We start from the raw sequence: 17,214 nt of genomic DNA on the forward strand, positions 1-17,214 counted from the left end.
ATTGCCCGGTGAAACGTTGTTGTGATGCCTCGTGTATCATTCTTTCCAGTTAAACCATCAAGAATCATATGTAAAGTCTAAATATTTTGGTTTGAACATTCACACAACATTGAACACTAACTTAAATAACATATTCACTGGGATCTGACGATAATGCTTAACAGTTACAAGGAAAATTAAGTTGCAAATTCAGGAAGCAGTACATCCTGAAAGAAGCATTATCATAGCTGATGACTACTGTGAAGTAAATATATAAATCAAAACAAGAAAAAAGAGTACACTGATGAAAGACAGTGCCATGAAATATTGAAGACACTGATTTAGCAAGGGGAAGCTTCATAATGACATCATATGGCTGCATATGCCTACAGCTGTCATGATTATTTTTGTTCCAGTATTACATATTTTTCTCTCTCCTCCCAACCCACCACCACCTGCCCCCCATCCCTGCCCCAGACAGTAATCTTAAACCATGTGATTTTTTCCCAACAGGGAGGACAATCATAAAAGGACATTTCTTTCAGGGAATATTGTGGCAAATGTATGCTAAAACTAGATTTGGTGGCAACTTTTGAAATTGTACGAAAAGATTGGAGAAGTATGTTACTCTTAATGTTCCCTATATCAATGGGAAAATGACTGATTATACAATAAAAGTTTTGTCTTGTAATCTTTAAATCTAGCTAACCACCGATAGAAGCTAGTAAATTTTATGGATTTGCAATTCCTTTATTTCTAATCAATAATGCTTATGTGATGACAGTAGTTAATTATTGTGAAGTGAACAGCCCAATTTATACAGAAACCGTGGTAGGCTGTTGAACTGTTGAGGAAGATGAAATCATCTGTTCAAATCTATAGCAAATGTGCTTAGCTGGAGACACAATAGTAAGACAGTGTAATTGGCACAGTTCAGTATTTAATATAGAAAGCAAAAAAAAGTATCTGTAAGTAGGAAATACAAGAGTCAAATTGTAAGATGAACACATTGTAAGACAGTTCTCTTGCAGAATCAGCTACTTATTAAGCAAAAGAATCCACCCTGCCCCACAAATTTCTTTGTTTTTGGAAACTACAAAACTAAGTAATGCTTATATAAACATTCACCTGTCACTGTTCCAGTGAAGGGTTGTGTAATTAGCTTTTAGTACTGAATGAGGTGAAAAACACCCCCAAACATTGTCATTTGTAAGGTATTACAAAACTAATTTTGCATTAGGCAAATTGCCACAGACTGTGTAATGAAGTGAAATGTGATGCTCATGTACAAATTTAATAGAATATATACTAAAATAATAAATAAACATAAAAATAGAGAGTGATGATGGTTGAAGTAGAGAGGATATAAAATGTAGACTGGCAATGGGAAGGAAAGCGTTTCTGAAGAAGAGAAATTTGTTAACATCGAGTATGGATTTAAGTGTCAGGAAGTCATTTCTGAAAGTATTTGTATGGAGTGTAGCCATGTATCGAAGTGAAACATGGACGATAAATAGGTTAGACAAGAAGAGAATAGAAGCTTTCAAAATGTGGTGCTACAGTAGAATGCTGAAGATTAGATGGGTAGGTCACATAACTAATGAGGAGGTGTTGAATAGGATTGGGGAGAAGAGAAGTTTGTGGCACAACTTGACTAGAAGAAGGGATCGGTTGGTAGAACATGTTCTGAGGCATCAAGGGATCACCAATTTGGTATTGGAGGGCAGCGTGAAGGGTAAAAATTGTAGAGGGAGACCAAGGGATGAATACACCAAGCAGATTCAGAAGGATGTAGGTTGCAGTAGGTACTGGGAGATGAAGAAGTTTTTGCACAGGATAGAGTAGCATGGAGAGCTGCATCAAACCAGTCTCAGGACTGAAGACCACAACAGCAACAGAGAGTTACATAAAACATTGACCCAATGGAAAGGATAAAAGGCTGAGTCAGATGTAGGAGGATGGAAGAGGAAGGAAATTAGTTGTTGTTGCTGCTGTTGCTGCATAAAATAAGTGTTATGAAGTGTGATTGGTTGGTGATTGTAGTTTGTGTTGTAAAAGGCTTTCTTGAGACTGAGAAGCGTAAGTCCATAACTCACCATGGTTTTAGAAATCATCATTCATACAAAACTCAGCTTGCCCTTTTCTCACATGATGTACTGTGAACTATGGATGAAGGACAACAGACATATTCCATATGTTATGGAATATGTTCACAGATATGTGAGTAGCTTGAAGCCTTCTTAAGTAAGAGAACCCAGTATATTATCCTCAATGACAAGTGTTCACCAGAGATGAGGTTATCGTCAGGAGCCCCAGGGAAGTATGATAAGACTGCCGTTGTTCTCTATATACATAAATGATTTGGTAAACAAGGTGGACAGCAATCTGCAATTGTTTGGTGATGATGCTGTGGTGTGCAGTAAGATGCCAAAGTTGAGTTACTATAGGAAGATACAAGACAACTTGGACAAAATTTCTTTTTGGTGTGACGAATGGCAGGTAACTCTAAATGTGGGAAAACGGAAGTAAATGCATTTTATCCATAGTGCGTGCTGTCGAACTCCATGACTGTTCCTTTATAGGGTGCAGAAAAATAAGTTCTTTGACCACAGCTCGCATGTTTGTATGTATAGTGTATTTCACGAGTGCACATCGTAATAGTGAAATATGAAGCTAATCTTAGTAAAACTGAAATATGGACGTGAAATGATAATAAGTGTGTAACTAAGTGGCAAAACTGTCACCACAGCGTAACTGTAATAATGGTGCTTAATCTTTATTGATCTCCAACAGTATGAACATGTACATGAATGTATAAACACCTGAGGATTGGCGCAAGACCGAAACCGGTTGTGTGACAAATAAAAAACCTTTTATTGTGACTGGTAGCGGATATTTTTCTACACCCTAGTGAGTTAATGCATATGTGTAGGAAGAACAAATCTGTAATGTTCAGATGCACTATTACTAGTGTCTTCCTTGAGACAATCAAGTTGTTTAAATATCTGTGTATAGCACTGCAAAATGATATGAAATGGAGCGAACATGTGAGGACTGCGGCAGGGAAGGTGAATGATCAGCTGTAGTTAGTTTACTGGGAGAATTTCAGGGAACAGTGGTTCACCTTTAAAAGAGACTGTATACAGGATGCTGGTGTGACATATTCTTGAGTACTGCTTGAGTATCTGGGATCCGTACTAGGTTGGATTGAAGGAAGACAATGAAGCAATTAACAGATGGGCTGCTGTATTTGCTACCAGTAGGTTTGAACAACATATAAGGGTTACAAAGATGCTTTGAGTATTCAAATGGGAATCCCTGGAGGGAAGGCAACATTCTTTTCGAGAAAAACTATTCAGAAAATTTAGAGAACTAGCATTTGAAGCTGACTGCCAAAGGAATCTACTGATGCCAACATACATTGTGCTTAAGGACCATGAAGGTAAGACATGAGAAATAAGGGCTTGTATGGAGGCAGAGAGACGGTCATTTTTCCCATGTTCTATTTGTGAGCAGAACAGGAAAGGAAATGACTAGTAATGGTTCAGGGCACCCTCTGCCATGCTTTGTACAGTGGCTTGTGAGTATGTTTGTAGATATAGATGTAGATGTAGAAGTACATGCCTAAATACAAGCTTACTGCCTGACAAAAAAGTGAAGCCCATATGAGACATGGGTGGATGTCAGTGTAACTTCCTACGTGTACACACTGTTGGTGGGTATGTATATTATTAAAGAAGCAATTCCCTGTGACAGGTAGTACAGCCACCAGAGTGTATTAGAGTTTTTTTTTTTTTTTTTTTTTTTTTTTTTTTTTTTTTTTTTTTTTTTTTAATACTCCGCGAGCCACCTTACGGTGTGTGGCAGAGGGTACTTATTGTACCACTATCTGATCCCCCCTTCCCTGTTCCATTCACGAATTGTGCGTGGGAAGAACGACTGCTTGTAAGTCTCCGTATTTGCTCTAATTTCTCGGATCTTTTCGTTGTGATCATTACGCAAGATATATGTGGGCGGTAGTAATATGTTGCCCATCTCTTCCCGGAATGTGCTCTCTCGTAATTTCGATAATAAACCTCTCCGTATTGCGTAACGCCTTTCTTGAAGTGTCCGCCACTGGAGCTTGTTCAGCATCTCCGTAACGCTCTCGCGCTGACTAAATGTCCCCATGACGAATCGCGCTGCTTTTCGCTGGATCATGTCTATCTCTTCTATTAATCCAACCTGGTAAGGGTCCCATACTGATGAGCAATACTCAAGAATCGGACGAACAAGCGTTTTGTAAGCTACTTCTTTCGTCGATGAGTCACAGTTTCTTAGAATTCTTCCTATGAATCTCAACCTGGCACCTGCTTTTCCCACTATTTGTTTTATGTGATCATTCCACTTCAGATCGCTCCGGATAGTAACTCCTAAGTATTTTACGGTCGTTACCGCTTCCAATGATTTACCACCTATGGCATAATCGTACTGTTGTTTGTATTTAGTGTTGTTACCAGGCGTGGGAGGTTATATGAGGAATATGAACAGTCTCAGATGTTCGATGATCACTGTGAAGGAGATAGAGGTGCCGCATGCATGCATGAAGTAGCATTATCAGCACATGAGAGAGTTTGAAAGCGGCCTCATCATGGATTTCCATTTGGCTAACTGATCGAAATGTGCAGTATTCAGATTTGTGGGGTATTCAGATGTGACAATGGCCTAATGTATGGCTCCATGGGTATGTGAGGTCAGACACACTCATCATCAAAATTCCGGGTGACCATGTCTGACCACTACACGGGATGATTAATATATTTTGCACCAAGCACAGTGCATCCCCTTCGCATATGTGCCTGCCACCTGAGAACAAGTAATACATGTCCTGCAACATGTTATGTCATCCAGCTTCAGTGGTCGAAGACTAGAAGCGGCCAGACTAGGGAATTATTGTCCCATACAGAGCCTGCTGTTAACACCACAACACAAACGGCTGTTTTTGGAGTGGTGGTGTGTCCAGGAAGCATGAACTGATGAGTGGCTTTCCGCTAAGTTGAGAGATGGCCTGCAGTTTTGCATTACCCCAGATGATCATCGTCAGTGAGTATGGAAGTGACATGGTTAGAGATTCTGTTCTTCCAATCATTAGGAGAGACACAGAAGTAATTCTCCTAGGGCTGATTGTTACAACACATGCTCCATGGGCAGGAGCATTTATAAGTACTCAGGGCCTCATCTCAGAGAGGTGATGGTGAGGGGAGCTGATGTCATGCACACTAGTACTCTGGAGGCAGAAGCAAACAGATTTGCCTCTGCCTATTTAGATATTGTGGATGTGTAAATGTGACAGCAATAAAAAGCTCATTACAAGAAACATATCTATTCAATGACAGAGATGGAAGCCCACAGTGCCTGATGTGTCACAAAATGCTTGTTTCTGCAAAGAAATACAATTTACAGCACCATTACAACTGCCTTCATGCAATAGGCTATGACTGAATAGAAGGGTATGCTTGCAAGTAATTTGATTTACAATTTGAAGGTCAACATACAGGAAGATTTTTAAGTTAAAACATATTGTGACTGAGGAGTATGTTTACTCATTTTAGGTAATACTGCTGAAGGAATCCTAAATGAAGCTGTAATTCATGCAAATTAGAAAGTAGCTCCCATTGTAGCACTGACTGGCAAACCATTCTCTTTGAGACCTTGCATTAAATCATGTCTGGTAGCATTAGCAGAATGCTTAGTTCCAAGGGAATTAGGAACTTCAAAGGCATTTGTCTCTCAAAACAAATGGTGTCCCATTGAATCCTTGAAATGGAAGCTGATTTGGAGGCACAACTCAGGAATAGCACCCAGAGTTTCACAGTTTTTCCTCTCACACTCTATGAGAGCACAGATATATCTGAATGTGCTCAATTTGCTGTCCTTTATGTAGTGTGGATGTGCAACTGCATGTCACGGAGGAGCTGCTAGATATGGTACCACTGGATTACATGACAACAGAGCTCAAAATTTTTGAAGCTGTATGTGACTCAGCAGACAGCATGAATTTGCTGTGGGGAAACCTTCATTTTGTGGCCACAGCCAGTGTTCCACAAATGGCTAGCAAGATTTTGTCTCTCACTTAAAAAATAAATTTAAGAGTGACTTCGGAAAGGGCATCTACAGTGTACAGTGTTTATTTCATCTGGAGGCATTGTGTGCTGAGACTGAGGAACTTCGTGATGTAATGGAAATTGTGGTGACCTGTATGAATTCTGTACAAAGGTACAGTGTCAGCCATCATCAGTTCAAAGGGTCTGTTTATGATAATGAATCTGTATGTGGAGTTATGCCTTACCAGTGCATAGTTCAGTGTATAAGCATAAGTAAGGTTCTTCAAGGTTCTTTTTTGCTTTCTGGTTGATATAAAAATGAACCTAAATGCACTGAATGTGCCGTTACAGAGGGAAGATTTTTGATAGTACAAATGCAAGACAAACTCAGGACATTCAAAGATAAGTTCTGTTTATATGAAAGACAAATGAGGAACAGAAACCTTGATTCTATACCTTTACCTGCCCTGTTCCCATTTAAAACTACAAATGCATAATTAATCAGCTAATAGCTAGTTGTGGTTCCAAAAACTAAACTTTTAAGAGAAGGAATATCAGTTGTTTGGTACTCCTTTTTCAGGTTACCTGATTCCGTGACATCTAAAACTAGCTTGCAAAATTCAACATTTTTAAAGGACATGTACTACAGTTGTTTAAATTTGTCTTAAAACTTAAAGACAGAAACATACAAAGTAACACAGGAATACAACTGTGATTATGTGCATGTTAAGATCAACATATGTATTATGAGGAGTTATTCTCTGAAATGACGAGAATTAAAAACAGAGACAGATAATTGCTTCAGGACCCTACAGTGAAGAGTATGCTGTGCATCACTGCAGTAAATCAGGTATCACCTGACAAAAGTGCACTTGTCTCCCAAAAGATCTGTAAATCAATCAATTTGTTGTTATATGTGCAATGGATACTCATTAATTTGCTCTGCTCATCATTTCCACACAGCCAGTTCATCCCTTACCAGCTGTTACATGTCCATGGCCCTCAGTTTTTTACTCCGACTAATTTCATGTAGATTAAATTAGAGGGATTTCACATACAGCCATGCCTGAGACAGGATTTTGAGTGCAGCTGCAGTTTCTCGTCACATCAGGCCCCAGCCTGCCCCTTCACTTGTACACATGTTTGCTGCAGCCCAGGGCTGAGAGGTAGTGCCTCACAGGCAAGTGAACACTCTCCCCAGCTCACTGGCAAGTGCTGAGTTGGAACAGCCTGTCCTGGGATCATTGGTGTGGGGAACCATTGTATATGATTTCAGGTCACAGTAATTTACTGAAGGAACTCTGGCAGTACAACAATATGTCATGGACATCCTGCGTTCTAATGTGTTACCTCTATTGCAACATTCACAGGATACTGCTCAACCACATATGGCACATGTACCTGCGAACTGGTCCTAATAGAATGTGTGGAAAACTATCTTTGATGTCAACTCTGTTCCATTGCCAGTACCAAGGATATCAATACCAGTTGAAATATCTGTGGACCAACCTACCACAGGAGAAGATACAACAGTTTTATGACAACTTCCCAACTGAAGCAGTGCATGCATCCAGATCAGAGGGGGTGCAATCTCATACTGGAAAGTGGGCTCATACTGCTAAGTTCTTCATTAACTCTGCTTGATATTGTAATTGCTGAAATAGCATCACATGCCTCTCAAGTCATGAAGTTTGATTATGTTTTCTCCTTCTCTTTTGGGCACTTCATATAATATAATCAGTACATACTCATTTCATAAATAATATTTACATAAGGCACCCAGTTTCACAAAAATGCTGGGCCCCACACTGTACATGGCTGATGAAAATAAACACCTATCAATGTAACCACAGTTTCGCTATACACACTGGCATAAATTTGCCCTCTTCCTCACAATTTCTCTCGCCCAACCTGACAAAAAGTGGCCCATAACAAGAGTTCATTACAAAAACAAGAATAACTTCTGAATCTGAAGTTTAAATTACATTTTGTACAGTATTTAACACCTTTCTCACATCATTTTTTGCTGTGTAGCTAACAAGGCAAAAAAATTAAAAGATTCTTTTGACAATATTTTACTGCGCATATAAGAAAAACACGTGAGGCAATACTGACCCTATGGCTTATCTTAGACGCTATATTAAGAAAAGGCAAACCTACATTTCTAGCATTTGTAGACTTAGAGAAAGCTTTTGACAATGTTGATTGGAATACTCTCTTTCAAATTCTGAAGGTGGCAGGGGTAAAATAAAGGGAGTGAAAGGCTATTTACAATTTGTACAGAAACCAGATGGCAGTTATAAGAGTCAAGGGACATGAAAGAGAAGCAGTGGTTGGGAAGGAAGCGAGACAGGGGTGTAGCCTCTCCCTGATGTTATTCAATCTGTATATTGAGCAAGCAGTGCAGGAAACAAAAGAAAAATTCGGAGTAGGTATTAAAATCCATGGAGAAAAAATAAAAACTTTAAGGTTCGCCAATGACATTGTAATTCTGTCAGAGACAGCAAAGGACTTGGAATAGCAGTTGAACAGAATGGACAGTGTCTTGAAAGGAGGGTATAAGATGAACATCAACAAAAGCAAAACGAGGATAATGGAATGTAGTTGAGTTAACTTAGGTGATGCAGAGAGAATTAGATTAGGAAATGAGACACATAAAGTAGTAAAGGAGTTTTGCTATTTGGGGAGAAAAATAACTGATGATGGTCGAAGTAGGGAGGATATAAAATGTAGACTGCCAATGACAAGGAAAGCGTTTCTGAAGAAGAGAAATTTGTTAACATCGAGTATACATTTAAGTGTCAGGAAGCCGTTTCTGAAAGTATTTGTATGGAGTGTAGCCATGTACGGAAGTGAAACATGGACGATAAATAGTTTGGACAAGAAGAGAATAAATGCTTTTGAAATGTGGTGCTGCAGAAGAATGCTGAAGATTAGGTGGGTAGATCACATAACTAATGAGGAGGTACTGAATACACTCCTGGAAATGGAAAAAAGAACACATTGACACCGGTGTGTCAGACCCACCATACTTGCTCCGGACACTGCGAGAGGGCTGTACAAGCAATGATCACACGCACGGCACAGCGGACACACCAGGAATCGCGGTGTTGGCCATCGAATGGCGCTAGCTGCGCAGCATTTGTGCACCGCCGCCGTCAGTGTCAGCCAGTTTGCCATGGCATACGGAGCTCCATCGCAGTCTTTAACACTGGTAGCATGCCGCGACAGCGTGGACATGAACCGTATGTGCAGTTGACGGACTTTGAGCGAGGGCGTATAGTGGGCATGCGGGAGGCTGGGTGGACATACCGCCGAATTGCTCAACACGTGGGGCGTGAGGTCTCCACAGTACATCGATGTTGTCGCCAGTGGTCGGCGGAAGGTGCACGTGCCCGTCGACCTGGGACCGGACCGCAGCGACGCACGGATGCACGCCAAGACCGTAGGATCCTACGCAGTGCCGTAGGGGACCGCACCGCCACTTCCCAGCAAATTAGGGACACTGTTGCTCCTGGGGTATCGGCGAGGACCATTGGCAACCATCTCCATGAAGCTGGGCTACGGTCCCGCACACCGTTAGGCCGTCTTCCGCTCACGCCCCAACATCGTGCAGCCCGCCTCCAGTGGTGTCGCGACAGGCGTGAATGGAGGGACGAATGGAGACGTGTCGTCTTCAGCGATGAGAGTCGCTTCTGCCTTGGTGCCAATGATGGTCGTATGCATGTTTGGCGCCGTGCAGGTGAGCGCCACAATCAGGACTGCATACGACCGAGGCACACAGGGCCAACACCCGGCATCATGGTGTGGGGAGCGATCCCCTACACTGGCCGTACACCACTGGTGATCGTCGAGGGGACACTGAATAGTGCACAGGGGACACTGAATAGTGCACGGTACATCCAAACTGTCATCGAACCCATCGTTCTACCATTCCTAGACCGGCAAGGGAACTTGCTGTTCCAACAGGACAATGCACGTCCGCATGTATCCCGTGCCACCCAACGTGCTCTAGAAGGTGTAAGTCAACTACCCTGGCAAGCAAGATCTCCAGATCTGTCCCCCATTGGACATGTTTGGGACTGGATGAAGCGTCGTCTCACGCGGTCTGCACGTCCAGCACGAACGCTGGTCCAACTGAGGCGCCAGGTGGAAATGGCATGGCAAGCCGTTCCACAGGACTACATCCAGCATCTCTACGATCGTTTCCATGGGAGAATAGCAGCCTGCATTGCTGCGAAAGGTGGATATACACTGTACTAGTGCCGACATTGTGCATGCTCTGTTGCCTGTGACTATGTGCCTGTGGTTCTGTCAGTGTGATCATGTGATGTATCTGACCCCCGGAATGTGTCAATAAAGTTTCCCCTTCCTGGGACAATGAATTCACGGTGTTCTTATTTCAATTTCCAGGAGTGCAGAATTGGGGAGAAGAGAAATTTGTGGCACAACTTGACTAGAAGAAGGGATCGGTTGGTAGGACATGTTCTGAGGCATCAAGGGATAACCAATTTAGTATTGGAGGGCAGTGTGGAGGGTAAAAATCGTAGAGGGAGACCAAGAGATGAATACACTAAGCAGATTCAGAAGGATGTAGGCTGCAGAACGTACTGGGAGATGAAGCAGCTTGCACTGGATAGAGTAGCATGGAGAGCTGCATCAAACCAGTCTCAGGACTGAAGACCACAACAACAACAACATAAAAAAGACATGAAACTGGGATACATGATAAGTTTAATCTGTAGTAAGCATAATAATGTCCTTATCTACGACATTAAGAAGTGCAAGATTTCTCATGCATGGAATAAAAAGTTAACAGTTTGGTCCACTTGCAGTAAATTTCTACACAAAAAAATCTATATACTCTATTGAAGGTTAAGATTTCTATTCTTGCCTTTTCATTCCTGTGGATTAATTTCGTTTTATGTGGTGCACTATGCAGCCCCTCAAAACTCTTCAGTTTGGTTCTGTTTCTCATTGTTATATTTCCAGATCGTGTCCTATCTTCATCTGATTAAGGCAGCATTTTTAGTTTTTATTCAATTTGTTCTTGCATTTATATCTCTTCCAAAACACTTCTGCTTCAGCTTTAACTGTTGGCATGAATTTTCACCATCTCTCTCAGTCTACACCATTTCTATTGCTGTATAATTCATGACAGTTCTGGGTCATACAAGTCAAGAAGAATTTCTCATGTCAGTTCTGTTCTTCTCAATCAAATGGACCTCATGCTCGTGTTCCATTTTTCATGTTTCCTTCTCAGATGATCCTCATCCTTGGATTCACTTGAGGGAAACATTTCACCCTTCATAAAGGGCTATTTATTTTTGTTGAATTTTCTTACAACATGGATTGCCTTTATCTGATGCTAGAAATGTTAGAAATCAACGTTCAGAATACACAAAAGTATTAGGCTACCGTGGCAAGCAGCTCTCATGAAATATTAGCATTTATACTTAAATTTTTCTTTAGCAATAGATAGAATAATATTGAAATCAACATGTTGCAAATGTAATTACTATAATCAGATTTGTTTGTCACAGGTCTCAGTTCCAATTGTAAGCAACGACAAATGCAAGTCAATGTTTCTCCGTGCTGGTAGACATGAGTTCATTCCAGAAATATTCTTGTGTGCAGGCTATGAAAATGGAGGACAGGACTCCTGCCAGGTCAGTATACCATCCAACACTGTTACTGACATGAAGAACAAGGAAACAGGAATAAGCACCATATATGAATTATTAACTGTACTATAGTGTTTTTATTTCTTGTTTTTTTTCATATCTACCCCATAAGAGTCTTCTTTCTACCATTTTTGTTCCAATATTTACATTATAAGCTAATGGGATTTATTTACTTTATTATCAGACAATAATCAAATGATGCCTCATCTTCATACATGTGGAGATGTTTCAGTATGATCAGAAACCTTCATTTGTGAAGAACGCAATCCTTTATTGAATTTTGTTACTTCTAAAAAAGTGAGAAATAACAGTAAAAGTGTGTTGACAGTGAATGTACTATGTTTAGAAACATTAATAATGTAGTATGTTTAGAAACATTAATAGTAAATCTTCATTTTTGTTCATTACAATATATTAGTACTTCTAAGGGCATCAGATGAACAACACACTCTTCATTAACACAGTTTATTGTGTTTTCCTAGACCATGTTTTACTTTGTAGTTGTACGTCAAATACATCTGAACTGATAATTTCATTATAATAATATGTAATATTTGTAACTGAAGAAACATATCCATTTCCACAGGCTCAGTTGAGATATGATAGGGGATAGTGAGAAGTGACGATGGGTTAAAAGGAAAAACAATGAGAAGTGCAAGTAGGAACTGAAAGGAATGTGTGAAAGGAGATAGGGAAAAACTAAAGAGATAGGGAAATATGAAAATACAATATACATAAGTTGAGGGAATTCTTGGTGGGGATGTCCATTGCAAAATGTAAGGAGCAGATGAGTGGGATTAATACACACTTCATTGCCTAATATGGAGATACAACAACACACGTGCATACAGTATGACAGCATACAGACGACTGACAACATCAAAGATTTTCCCCTTATGCAAACTCAGCCACTGACCAAAGAATTTAATTATCTTGCATTTGCATTACCAATGATGAGGTCCCAACATAGTCCACCACTTTACATCCCCAGTGGGCAAGTAGAGCACTGGGGGAGGAGGTGACCAGAGGTCACATCTGTGTATATTATGTTGCATAGGAGCACATGACCAACTGTACCATAGCTGGCTGCTATGCAGATCACAACTGGACTATATATTGGCAAGAGAGAAGAAAAAAGTCTGATGTTGTGAGTTTTTCCCCATCTCCATACAGGTGATACAGGCTGAGGTAGGGCAGAAGCTGGTGAGGATGGCCATAGCAACATTCCCAGTCTGCATTGAGATCACCATGTTGCTGTTGGGGAATGCTGGGTTGCAGAAGTGGTGGGGTAGTGGGTGCAGTTCCATCAGGCTCTGCTTGTTTGCTTAGAGGCAAGTGTTTTGTCCTGTGAGCCATGATGGTTAGGAACCTGTCAACTGATAATCTTGATGTAAAAGTGGCCAGTCTGATGCCACTGAGCAGATTGCAGCTGTGCAAAAACTGTCTGGAAATAAAACTGTTGTCAAACTTTCATTTCTCATGCTGTGTATTGACCAAGCAACTTGTTGTAGAAGGGATTCTATGTGCAGTTTCGTATTAAATACTACTCTGTTGAATCGTCACATGTGAGTGCCAAAGGACAGGGGGATCACACTAGAAGGATACATGCACACTGCCAGAAGTACTCACCATACTGGCCTATGTCTGCAATGGAATAGATATTACATCCTATCTCATCTGTATGTGAGTGTCTGCTGCTGACTCTATGATGGTTTCTGTCTCATATCTGTGGATCATGCGGGAAGCTGCCTGCAGACTAGTGTCCTCTGCAGGCAGCTGCATATAAAGTGGTGAACTACTGATGATGGAGTGTTCAGATTCTCTGCTACTAGTTTGTATAAGGATTCCTCATGACAAATCTGGGGAGATGTGAGCAACAAAGGAAATATGTGCTGAAGAGCTGTTCTCAAACGTCAGTGAACAAAAGCTGCCATGAAAATTTTTCACATAGACGAAGATCTATGGCTTTGTGCACTGCAGGTGACAACATGAGAATCTTCTCACTTGGTTCGGCTGCCTGGGTCCTTCTTGAGCTTATGAATGCATTTGACTGGGCTGTGATCAATGTGGAAAGAGTGGTAAAATTACATGGGTTGCTGCTGTGTAGACATACAGTAGGTATGCAGAATATTGACTTGATGGTGTTCGGACACATTAAAGTTAGCACTAAAATCAATGAGAAGGTCAGAAATCCACACACACTGTTCATGTACATGTGCATCATTACTGTAGTCCATGCAATGGCATGACAGAATGTCGTTTTGTGTTTCACATATACTGTAGGCTGATCTGGGTACTGAAAAACTTTATACAAAGCACCATGAGAGTCTCTTTCTTGTACCTGTTGTTCACAAGAGTACCAGTTGTGGGATAGCTCCATAGTCATAGTGAAGATAGTCAATCGGTGTACACTGATTAAGATAGAGTAGCTGTTGTTGTTCACTGCAGGATCACCACTGTGAGTATTCCTGGTGGAAATGCTCATAGTGAAATTCAGAGAGCAGATGGATGGAATTCACTGGCACTTCATTGCTTAATATGTAGATACAACAAGATGCATGTACACGATACAATAACATACAGCAGAACGGCATCATCAAAAATACTCTCCTTCAGAAACTCAACCACTGAGCAAAGATTCTTTTTGATCTGCACTTTCTTTATCAATGGTAAGGTCCCCACAAAGTAGCAGAGAAACTAATGAAACCCTATTATTTAAAAAAAATCCAACAGTTGGGAAAATAGGGGGGAGAATGTATTTTTGACACTTGAGTGGGTGCGCCATTTTTCATAACATGAGCACGCATATGGTGCATTTTGTACACATGTAATGAATAGTTGTCTTTATGTTACCAAGGTAAACATGTTGTTGTTGTTGTGGTCTTCAGTCCTGAGACTGGTTTGATGCAGCTCTCCATGCTACTCTATCCTGTGCAAGCTTTTTCATCTCCCAGTACCTACTGCAACCTACATCCTTCTGAATCTGCTTAGTGTATTCATCTCTTGGTCTCCCTCTACGATTTTTACCCTCCACGCTGCCCTCCAATACTAAATTGGTGATCCCTTCATGCCTCAGAACATGTCCTACCAACCGATCCCTTCTTCTGGTCAAGTTGTGCCACAAACTTCTCTTCTCCCCAATCCTATTCAATACTTCCTCATTAGTTATGTGATCTACCCATCTAATCTTCAGCATTCTTCTGTAGCACCACATTTCGAAAGCTTCTATTCTCTTCTTGTCCAAACTATTTATCGTCCATGTTTCACTTCCATACATGGCTACACTCCATACGTATACTTTCAGAAATGACTTCCTGACACTTAAATCTATACTCGATGTTAACAAATTTCTCTTCTTCAGAAACGCTTTCCTTGCCATTGCCAGCCTACATTTTATATCCTCTCTACTTCGACCATCATCAGTTATTTTGCTCCCCAAATAGCAAAACTCCTTTACTACTTTAAGTGCCTCATTTCCTAATCTAATTCCCTCAGCATCACCCGACTTAATTAGACTACATTCCATTATCCTTGTTTTGCTTTTGTTGATGTTCATCTTATATCCTCCTTTCAAGACACTGTCCATTCCATTCAACTGCTCTTCCAAGTCCTTTGCTGTCTCTGACAGAATTACAATGTCATCGGCGAACCTCAAAGTTTTTATTTCTTCTCCATGAATTTTAATACCTACTCCGAATTTTTCTTTTGTTTCCTTTACTGCTTGCTCAATATACAGATTGAATAACATCGGGGAGAGGCTACAACCCTGTCTTACTCCCTTCCCAACCATTGCTTCCCTTTCATGTCCCTCGACTCTTATAACTGCCATCTGGTTTCTGTACAAATTGTAAATAGCCTTTCGCTCCCTGTATTTTACCCCTGCCACCTTTAGAATTTGAAAGAGAGTATTCCAGTCAACATTGTCAAAAGCTTTCTCTAAATCTACAAATGCTAGAAACGTAGGTTTGCCTTTCCTTAATCTTTCTTCTAAGATAAGTCGTAAGGTCAGTATTGCCTCACGTGTTCCAGTGTTTCTACGGAATCCAAACTGATCTTCCCCGAGGTTGGCTTCTACTAGTTTTTCCATTCGTCTGTAAAGAATTCGTGTTAGTATTTTGCAGCTGTGACTTATTAAGCTGATAGTTCGGCAATTTTCACATCTGTCAACACCTGCTTTCTTTGGGATTGGAATTATTATATTCTTCTTGAAGTCTGAGGGTATTTCGCCTGTTTCATACATCTTGCTCACCAGATGGTAGAGTTTTGTCAGGACTGGCTCTCCCACGGCCGTCAGTAGTTCCAATGGAATATTGTCTACTCCGGGAGCCTTGTTTCGACTCAGGTCTTTCAGTGCTCTGTCAAACTCTTCACGCAGTATCATATCTCCCATTTCATCTTCATCTACATCCTCTTCCATTTCCATAATATTGTCCTCAAGTACATCGCCCTTGTATAGACCCTCTATATACTCCTTCCACCTTTCTGCTTTCCCTTCTTTGCTTAGAACTGGGTTTCCATCTGAGCTCTTGATATTCATACAAGTCGTTCTCTTATCTCCAAAGGCCTCTTTAATTTTCCTGTAGGCGGTATCTATCTTACCCCTAGTGAGATAGGCCTCTACATCCTTACATTTGTCCTCTAGCCATCCCTGCTTAGCCATTTTGCACTTCCTGTCGATCTCATTTTTGAGACGTTTGTATTCCTTTTTGCCTGTTTCACTTACTGCATTTTTATATTTTCTCCTTTCATCAATTAAATTCAATATTTCTTCTGTTACCCAAGGATTTCTACTAGCCCTAGTCTTTTTACCTACTTGATCCTCTGCTGCCTTCACTACTTCATCCCTCAAAGCTACCCATTCTTCTTCTACTGTATTTATTTCCCCCATTCCTGTCAATTGCTCCCTTATGCTCTCCCTGAATCTCTGTACAACCTCTGGTTCTTTTAGTTTATCCAGGTCCCATCTCCTGAAATTCCCAACTTTTTGCAGTTTCTTCAGTTTTAATCTACAGGTCATAACCAATAGATTGTGGTCAGAGTCCACATCTGCCCCTGGAAATGTCTTACAATTTAAAACCTGGTTCCTAAATCTCTGTCTTACCATTATATAATCTATCTGATACCTTTTAGTATCTTTTAGTATCTCCAGGGTTCTTCCATGTATGAAACATGTAAGAGCAAAATCACAGTTTAATCTTAGTTTAACTAAAGAATGGTAAAATGGCATACATTATAAGAGCTAAATCACTGTTTTCTTAAACAATAATCAAATAAATCTTATATCGCTCTGATGCCACATACAAGTGTTACCCCACAGTGACAACCCACTTGAAGCATTTAACTGCAGAGCTGAAATAGATCCCTGCCAACTGCATATTTAATTACTAATTATCTCATAGATAACTGCCTCATTATGGGATTTTCTCACATGGATCGCAAATTTTTTTCTGACTTAGGTTGCTGTTTAT

At 40.6% G+C, this 17,214-nt stretch overlaps 1 protein-coding gene across 1 annotated transcript in view; it reads left to right on the plus strand.

Annotated features, from left to right (window-relative positions):
• LOC124799851 (serine proteinase stubble) overlaps nt 1-17,214 on the plus strand; it is a 711,707-nt gene that overhangs the window by 691,775 nt on the left and 2,718 nt on the right. The window contains exon 8 of the mRNA XM_047262951.1: nt 11,606-11,731. Within this exon, the coding sequence (XP_047118907.1) occupies nt 11,606-11,731 (126 nt within the window). The remainder of the gene's footprint in view (nt 1-11,605; nt 11,732-17,214) is intronic.

The sequence above is a fragment of the Schistocerca piceifrons genome, chromosome 1 (assembly GCF_021461385.2).
Source record: "Schistocerca piceifrons isolate TAMUIC-IGC-003096 chromosome 1, iqSchPice1.1, whole genome shotgun sequence".
NCBI lineage: Eukaryota > Metazoa > Arthropoda > Insecta > Orthoptera > Acrididae > Schistocerca > Schistocerca piceifrons.